General features: G+C 37.9%; 1 protein-coding gene across 1 annotated transcript in view; it reads left to right on the top strand.

The window, feature by feature from the left end:
• RPAP2 (RNA polymerase II associated protein 2) overlaps positions 1 to 9,890 on the top strand; it is a 171,078-nt gene that overhangs the window by 49,776 nt on the left and 111,412 nt on the right. The window contains exon 8 of the mRNA XM_006831052.1: positions 4,453 to 4,488. Coding sequence (XP_006831115.1) covers positions 4,453 to 4,488 — 36 coding nt within the window. The remainder of the gene's footprint in view (positions 1 to 4,452; positions 4,489 to 9,890) is intronic.

Here is a 9,890-nt window from a genome sequence, read left to right as displayed (position 1 = left end):
TTTTTAATGGGGTTATTTGTCTTTTTCTAGTAGAGGTGTTGTAGTTTGCTATATATTGTAGAAATTAGTCCGCTTTGTAATATTTTGATGTTTTAAAATTAAGACTTGATTTGTGGCCTTACGTATTCTGGAGCATGTTCCCTGTGCACTGGAAAAGAATGTGTATTGTGCTTTTGTTCAGTGGAATGCTCTGTACAAATCCATGAGGTCAAGTTGGTTAATTGTGTTGTGTAGTTTCTTTGTGTCTTTGTTGAGTTTCTTTCTGGTGGTTCTGTCCTTTTTAAAAAGTGGTGTATTAAAATTGCCCACTATTATTATTGTGGTTATTTGCCGTGGAGTCAGTCCCTACTCATAGTGACCCTGTACAGGGTTTCCGAGGCTGTAAATCTTTATGGGATCAGAAGGCCTCATTTTTCTCCTGCAGAACAGCTGGTGGTTTTGAACTGCTGACCTTGACGTTCACAGCCCAAATCGTAACCATTATGTTGCAAGAGCTCATTATTATTGTAGAGTTGTCTATTTCTTTCTCAATTTTATTAGGTTTTGCTTTATGTATTTTGGGATTATTTCATTGGGAGTGTAGATATTTATTATGGTATGTCCTCTCCTTTAATTGACCCTTTAATCATGACATAGTATACTTCTTTTTCTCTTAATGCTGGTCTTTGCTTTAAAGTTTTTTTTTTTAATCAGAGGTTAATATTGGCATTCCTGCTTGTTTTTTATTACAATTAACTTGGTATATATTTTTTCCATCCTAAATTTTTTTTACTCTATTTTTTGTCTTTGTGCATTAGGTGTGTCTCTTGTAGACAGCATATTGAAGGATTCTGTTTTCTTATCCATTCTGCTGCTTTGGCTCTTGACTGGTGCATTTAATACATTGACATTCAGTATTATTATTGATAGGTATGGATGAAATGCCATCATTAACTGTTGTTTTATGTGGTGCAGGTATGGATTAAATGCCATCATTAGCTGTTGTTTTATGTGGTGCAGGTATGGATTAAATGCCATCATTAGCTGTTGTTTTATGTGGTGCTGTTGGTGTCTTTGTTCTGTATGCTTTCCTGTGCTGAGTTCATTTTTGTGTGTGTGCTTTTTCTTGCCAATTTCTTCATAGTTTCAATGTTTCCATAATCTTCTTGGACTGCCTTTTCTTAATTTGATGTGGAGATGTATTAAGTTTCTTTGAGGTTACCCTGTATTTTATTAAGTCTTCCTATTATTTTATGACAGTCTGTTTTATCCTGAGATTTATCTGACCTATTTACCACCTGAGTCTCTGTTACTATACTTTTCCCTTCTTTTGCTTTGAAGTTGTCCTGATCATAGACTAACCTCTAACCTCTCAGAACCCCTAATTTCATTCTTGTAGTTTTATTGTGCTGTGGACTCTTCCATTTCTGGATTGAGTTCTAAGTGGTGTTGCCACATATGTGAATCTCTGTTTGTTATCTGCTCTTGTTGGTTCTCAGTTCAAAGAACTCACTTTATTATGTTTTGGAGCACTGGCTTGGCCTTTACAATGTCCCTAATTTCTGTTTATTTTAAAATGTTCTGACTTTGCCCTCATACTTGAGTGACAGCTTTACTGGATATATGATTCTTGTTTGGCAGGTTTTTTCTTTCAGAATTTTGCTTATGTCTCCCCATTGCCTTCTTCCCTGCATGGTTTCTGTTGAGAAATCAGAGTTTAACCTTATTGGCTTTCCTTTGTAGGTGACACTTCATTTTTCCCTACCTGTTTTCAGGATTTACTCCTTATCTTTGATTTTGGAGAGTTTGATTATGATAATGTCTTGATTTTCTTTTGAGCTCTTATCGTGCCTTGGGTTTGTTCATCTTCTTGAATGCTTAGCTTCTTGTCCTTCAAGATGTTAGGTAAATTTTCTTCTATAAGGTATTCAGCTATCTCGTCTGTGGTGTTCTTTGTCTCTTTCTGGTCTGGAATTCCAATCAGCTTCAGGTTATTTATTTTCATGTTGTCCCACATGAATCTAAGCCTTTTTTAGATTTTTTTTCTTGTTCTTCTATCTTAGCAGTATTAAATAACTTATTTTCAGGCTCACTCATTATGGCTTCCATCCCTTCAGTTCTACTCCTTTGTATTATATTTCTGTGTATTGTGTATTTATGATATTTTAACATTGATCATCTGGATCTCTTTTTGCAGGTTTTGGATTGTCGCTAATGCTGTATGTACTTTAAATGCTCCTGTACCTCTTTTCTGACTTCTTCCTTATTTCCCTCTACCTTTCTGTGGAGCATTTGGATGTACCTCATCTTTCTCCTAAATTCCCTTTCAGACAATTCCAACACTTCTTAACCCACCAGTGCCATTCCTAACTTTTCTTTTTGGTAGTTTGTTTGAGCTACTCTCTTGTTTCTGTACATGAGCAGAAAATTTCTGCCGTTTTTTAGACATTGTAGTGATGTTGTATTTGTATTAATTAGATTAATGTCTGATGGTGTATTCTTAAGCACAGTGCAGTTTCCTCCTAATAGTTATGATCAGTAGATAGGCTTCTTGTTTCACTGCTCTTACAGCACAATTCAGAGTGTTTTTAGCAGGTGTTGGTTATAGAACCTGCTCTGGTATATAGCAGCTGGTATTTGCTCTTGCTCAATTGGTGGGGTTTTACAGGGTGCCATTGTAGCTTGGCTGTATGGCTGTGCTTAGTGTCTCTTGTAGGGTAAGGCATGAAGAGAAAGAGCAAAAGAACAAACATGATAAGGAAAAAATACTTGCATCTGTGTTTCTGAAGATCACTGGCTGGTGTCTGCACTGAGAGTGCTCTCGTTTCCCTCTGTCTGCTCACTGCTGTTCAGAATGGTTGTGGTGGAACATGCCAGCTGCCCAGAATCAGAAGTCACCTTTTTCCTTACTTCTGTTCCGAATGCTACTCCTGCTAAGCTCTCTGTTCACTTATTGATCACTTTATCTGAAGTTCAGAGTTCTGGGACAGTCCTCTGAATGGTTTTCTCCCGTGCTTTCACTGATGGTGTTCTGCATGGCCTTTCTGTTCTGATTATTAATGGATTTTTATACCTGTTATCCTCATTTGAGTTGTGTTCCATCAGCAAATGCAAGTCCTGAAAGCTTTACTCGAGTCATCACGGTCAACTTTATTTTGAGGAGGCAGTCTTTCTCCAGTTGTATTTTGATTGGCTTTCAACCTGATGGGCTCATCTTCCACCACTTTATCTGACCATATTCTGGTGCTATTTATATTTCAATATTCAGTATTCTGGTACTATCTGACAGTGTTCCACTGCTATTCACAAGATTTTCTGTGCCTAAACATTCAAAGTGCCTCTCCTTCCTAGTCTGTCTTAGTCTGGAAGCTCAATTGAAATCTGTCAACCATGGGTGTACCTTGAAACATCGGTGGCATAGCTTCCAGTATCACAGCAACTCATAGCAAACCTAAATAGGATATAGGGATTCCGAGGAGCAGCAGATGGGTTTAAACCACCAACCTTGTTGTTAGCAGTTGAGTATTTATCCTGCAGCGCCACACCAAGACTCCAGATTTGTGTGTGTTTGTATGTGTGTGTGTGAGTCACTTCAGAAGTATTTTGTACTTTTCCTATGCTCCTGGATCCATTCGCTATTATGTATATTCCTCTTTATATTTGACTTTGTAAGAGTATTTCTTCCCCCCACTTTTTAAATCCATGATACCTAACCTGATGTGATTTTTGCTATTGTCTAGCAAATTTTTTTCTTAGATTTAAATCACTTCACATATATAGTTGTAATCTGTACAACAGTGTAACTGTTTTCTCCGAAATTAAAAGTTTTACTGACCATGTAAGGGAAGCAGATAAGAGTTATGAGATATCTGCCCACAAGAAGCTTATAGTCTAGTTGAGAAACCAGACTTAAACATATGAAAAGTTTTAGATAATAGTTCTAGTAGTACACCATAGAGTACATAATTAATATTGTGTACAGACAGTGATGACTCTGGAATTTAGAACACGGAGTGATAACTTTAGTCCAGGTTAGTCAGAAAATAGTTTATTAGCCTGGTGGAATTTTAACTTACTCCAGAAATACAAGCGGTTTTTGAATTAGAGAAAATAAATACAGGTTTCTTACTGGTGAGTTTCATAATATTTTGTCCTAATTTTTTTTATAAAGAAAAAATATATGAACTAATGTTCAGTGCCTTCAAGTCGATTCCGACTCATAGCAACCCTGTTTAGGGTTTTGGAGGAGCATCTGGTGAGTTTAGTCCATTGATCTTACAGCTCAAACTGACCTTGCAGTCCAGTGCATTATCCTGCAGCACAACATCAGAATTCTTTATATGAACTATTCTCTTTAAATTGTATTTTCTACCTAGTGTAATTAAGCACTTAATAGTAAACATTTGTAAGTGTTTCATATGTCAGTTGCTCTGTCTCTAACTTCAGTTTTCTATTTCTATATTTTTGTCACAGACATCCTGATTTTCAGCTGCTAAAAGAAGGACAAAGGTATGGCTATATCAGTATCATTTATACAATACATATTCATTTTAGTAGAAACATTAGAAGTAAACCAGGTGATATGGACTTCCTGTCCTGATGCATTATTTAAGTATCCCATTCTAATCCACACAAAGAAATATTTGACCTGTTAACTTTTTCTTTTGTGATGGTTAAGATGTGTTTGAGTTGTATGATTTATTGTACAGCTGTTCCTACTGAGGAAGTCTAATTGAACCTGTTGAAATATGACACAAACACAACTTTCATCTGAGATACTGTGGTTCTTTGTCAACTAGAGTGTACCAGTTACATTTAGTGAAAGGTTTTTAGATCTTTTTAATAGGATTTCAATACATCAATGTATTGGTTATTTAATTATCTGAGAGAGTGTATTGGTTATTTAATTATCTGAGAGAGTGTTTAAAGTGTAATAGAAATTCCAAGTTGTGATTCCCACTACTCCCCCTCACCACCACCCCCAAAAATACGTAAAACTCTCCTCATGGTTTTGTTAGCTTGGCTATAGCAATCTCTCAAAACATCTTTTGACTCCCAGAATAGAATTTCCTGGTCATTGCACCACCTTTATTAATGGATTCATGCATGAGGATGAGATTTGTTGATGTATATTTTTAATTTATAACTTCAAAGTAATATAGAATAAATGTAACTGCCTTAAGAGAAATTGTGAAATACATGAAAACGTGAATTGTTCTATTTTTAACTGTTTATTGATTATAATCCCCCCAATGTAACATCAGTCATCCTTCTTCCTTCCTGTTTCCTGTTTTCATTCCTCCTCCTTTCCTAATTTTTGTGAGTTTTGTCTTTGGGTAAATGCTGCCCTTTTGATATGAAATGGTTGATTATTCTAAGGTGTGCAGACCTCACTGGTGTTATTACTCCCCTTATAGACCTGTCTATTGTTTAACTGAAAACCAAGCCATGGGGTTTCAGACCTGAAGATTAACCAAGGACAACAGTCTCGAGGGGTTCCACCAGTCTCCATCCAACAAATAAGCCTCATCTTTTTAAGTAATTTTGAGTTTTATTCCACATTTTCTTTTACTCTATCTAGGACTTTCTAATGTGATCGATGTCAGAGCAGTTGGTAGTGACAGCCAGGCACCATCTAGTTCTTATGGTCTCAGGATTATGGAGATTAATGTTCACATGGTCTATCTGTTCATTGGACTAATTATTTCCATCTGTCTTCAGTTTTCATCATTCTTTTTTCCTCTGGCCAGGGAGAGACCAATGGTCGCACTTTAATAGATGGCTGCTCACTCGCTTTTAAAACCCCAGTTGCTACTCATCAAAATAGGATGTATAACATTGTTATGCTGGTTGATGTTGGTGTCTCCTGAGACTATGGTCCTGAGTTCCCAGGCCCAGCAATTCGTTTCCCTCAAGGTGTTTGGTTATGTCCAAGAAGTTTTCATAACTTTGTCCCCTGTATGCTCCACTACATTCATGGATATATTTGCAAACTTATAAAGATTTGTGGGTATACTCCCACTCTCCCTCCCACACCTGTTCAGTATTCTTGTCTAGTCATGCATCTGCTAATAGATGACCATTATTGCAGGAGTGTGTATATAACAGTATTTTCCTCTGTTGCCTTTAACTCTTAACACTCTTCCCTGTATCTACCCCTGCACCTCCATCATTTTTTGCCAGCCTCCCCTCTTTTTTTATTTTGTCTTCCCCATCATCTATGGAGTATATGTGATAATTTCTTCCCAAGTTTAAATTAGTCTACTTTGAAATTTACTTGACTTCCTCTCCATTTGAAAGTTCTGTAATTACACTATTCCCTATTTTTGCTTTGTAATTGTCCTTGTTATAAATTGATATCTCTGGTTCCCTATTATCAGTCTTAAGGTTGTTTTTACTTTGAATACATTGTGTTGAGTTCTGGGTGATATTGTCATATATGTTAATCTCAGTTTGTTATCTACTGTTGGTGGTTCTCTGCCAAAGAACTCCCTGTGGTATTTTTTGTAAAGTTGGTCTGGTTTTCACAGATTCCTTTCATTTCTGTTCATCTGGAAATGTCCTAATTTCACTGTCAATTTTGAGGGACAATTTAGCAGATTGATTCTGTGAATCAGCACTGGACTATGAACCACAAGGTCGGTAGTTCAAACCCACCAGCTGCTCCTTGGAAACCCTATGCAGGGTCGCTATAAGTCAGAACTGACTTGACAGCACTTAATAACAACAACAACGTGGTTCTTAGTTGGCAATTTTTTCTTTCAGTTTTATGTATGTCATCCCATTGCTTTATTGCCTGCATGGTTTTTGTTCAGAAATCAGAAGTTAGTCTTACTGGTTTCTCCTCTGTAGGTAACTTTTCATTTTTCCCAAGCTGATATCAGGATTCTTTCCTTGTCTTTGGTTTTGAAAAGTTGGAATATGATGTCTTGGTGATTTTCTTTTGGGGTTTGTTTAGCATCTTCAGTGCTTATCATCCCATCTTTCAAGATGTTATACAATTTTTCTTCCACCAAGTCTTCGACATTTGTTTCTCTTTTTTCCTGTTCTGCAATTTTGATCACACATTATTTCTCTATTTTTGACACACTGGCTATTTCTCATTCTTGTTTTCTGCGTATGTTCCTGTTTTGTTGTTAGTGCCGTTGAGTCAGTTCCGACTCATAGTGACCCTGTATAGGGTTTTTGAGGAGTAGCTGGTTAATTTGAATCACTGACCTTGAGGTCGAGTGCTTATGCTTCGGTGCCACATGCTCCTCTGTCAGGTTAGTATGAACAGAGTGGTCTTCAAGCTCACTAATTAGGCTTTCCATGCCCTTTCAGTATATATTCTATTTCTGAATTCTTAGTTTTCTATTTTTGTATTACATATTCCTGAATTCTTCTGAATTGTTTTGTGTTTTCCTTGATTTCGTCTGCAGCTTTCTTGATAGTTCAATCTGTTGAAAGTACCTAAATACCATTTTTTAAATTCCTTATCAGGTGTTTCCCATACTGTTTCTTTTTCAGAAAGGACTTCTGGTTCTGTAGTTTACTCACTTGTTTTGAGCCTTATTTGAGTCTTCTTTCTTTGTATGAACTGAAATTGTTTTCTTCAAAATCTTGTGGTGGTGTTTTTGTATGTTAGGCACTCACCACCTGTCTTCTGGTGGGTGTGATAAGCGAATGTGAGTGTATGCAGAGTTTTCTGTTTACTGTTCATGTAACCAAGTTGAAGGTGGGTTTGACTGTTAATTCTTAGATGTTACAAGAGCAGGTAGTAGTGGTCCTTGTCCAGTATATGGGGCTACAGGAGGTATTGGTGTGACTGGGCCATGAGGGCACTATTGTTGTCTCCCATTGGTGGGATAAGGGGGGAAAAATAAAAAGCTGAGGAAAGTAGGCAAACAGCAGCAAGAAAAAATAATTGAATAAAAAGGAAAGGAAAATAAAAAGGGGAGAGAAAATACAATAAGCAAACCTAGGGATGTAGAAAAGATAAAGAGCTTGGTAAAACAATCAAACAAAAAAAAACCTAAGAGAAAAGGTTAAGAAGAGAAAAAATGAGAAACAAAGGAAGAAACTGGGTTGAGTGTAGGACCCAGAGAGAAGAAAACTGTGGGGTAGAACACCCAGAATGGGTTAACATTCTCTGCTAGCCAAAGAGCTCATGGGACAGGGCTGGAGAGAGGTGGGATACACAATCCTAGATGAATTCTTGCTGACCTGGATTTTACCTGGCTGCAGGACACCTGATCCAGAAGTAGTTCATGCCAGCTAAGAATATGGTTGAGATCAGGGTGCTTATTTCTGGAAAGAACTCTTTTGGACCCAGAGGTCACCTAGGGGCAGGACATCTGGTTATGGAAGAAGTTCTTAGCTTCTGGGGTGACTGAGACCCAGCACTACACTTTCTGCTGATCTGGTGAGTTAGAGTTCAGGTATTTATAGGTGCCCTGGTATGGCACTGTGGGTTAATGTGCCAGACTGCAAAGCCGTTTGAATTGTAAGGTTGGCGGTTCAAGCTCACCAGCTGCTTCTCAGAAACCCTATACAGGGTCACTATAGGTTGGAACCGACACGACGGCACTTCACAACAACAGCAACCACCAGGGCCCAATCCATGAAGGAGCACCTCTGACCTCAAATAGGGTAGGGGATGCCACTGGTGCTGAAGATATCACTGGGTGAGGGTGGAAGCTGGCCTCTCTCTGGTAACTAAGGCAGGTGTGGGGAACAAGGGAGAATCACATCTGTCTTATCACCAGCCACTGATGTGTGTTTATGTTGTAAGGCTGCTGTCTTGATCAAATGTTGTACTTGTAAAAGTTCAAGATGACCATGCCATGTCAGGCCAGCCAAGAGTTTACCAGTCTGTCACCTCTTTCACAGCTTTTGTTCAACTTCTGTTCCTGATTAACATTTAATCCACTTCTTTTATCCTTTCCTCCAAAGCTTGATATTGTTGTTGTTAGGTGCCATCCAGTCACTTCTGACTCATAACAACCCTATGCAATGCAGAACAAAACACTGTTGGGTCCTGCGCCATGCTCACAATCATTGTTATGGAGGAGCCCATTGCTGCTACCACTGTACTGTGCCAATCCTTCTGGTTGGGGGTCTTTCTCTTTTTAACTAACATTCCATTTTATTAAGCATGATGTCCTCCAGGGACTAGTCCCTCCTAATAATATGTCTGAACTATGACAGATAAAGTCACCTCATCCTGGCTTATAAAGAAAACTCAGGCTATACTTCTTCCCACACAGATTTGTTTATTCTTCTGGGAATCCATAGTACTTTTAATATCCCCTCTAACGCCATAACTGAAATTCATCAGTTCTTCTATTGTCTTCATTATTCATTGTCCAACTTTCACATGCTGTGAGGTTATTGAAAATACCATGGCTTGGGTCAGGCTTACCTTAGTCCTCAAACTGACATCTTTGTTGTTGAATACTTTAAAGAGGACTTGTGCAGCAAATTTGCTTAATGCAATATGTCATTTGATTTCTTGACTGCTGCATCTATGAGTGTTCATAATGGGTCCAAGCAAAATGAAGTCTTTGACAACTTCAATCTTTTCTCCATTTATTATTATGTTATTTATTGGTCCAGTGATGATGAGCATTTTTGTTTTCTTTACAACCCATACAGAAGGCTCTCGTCTTTGGTCTTCATTAAGTAAATATTTTAAGTCCTCTTTGCTTTTTGCAAGCAACTTTGTATCACCTGCATATCACAGGCTATTGATGAGTCTGAGACTTCCTCCAATCCTGATGCAACTTCCTTTTTTTTTTAATGCTTTATTGTGAATTATGTGATAGTTCACATGGGAGGACATCAGCTTCACATTGATCCCGTCACACATCGTTTCTTTGCCATGGTCACAATCCCCTCCATGCGTCATCAACCAACCAAAGGGTACACTC

Source organism: Chrysochloris asiatica, unplaced genomic scaffold (genome assembly GCF_000296735.1).
Source record: "Chrysochloris asiatica unplaced genomic scaffold, ChrAsi1.0 scaffold00002, whole genome shotgun sequence".
Lineage (NCBI taxonomy): Eukaryota > Metazoa > Chordata > Mammalia > Afrosoricida > Chrysochloridae > Chrysochloris > Chrysochloris asiatica.
The sequence above is the reverse complement of the archived record's forward strand: the minus strand, read 5'-3'. Positions and strand labels throughout refer to the sequence as shown.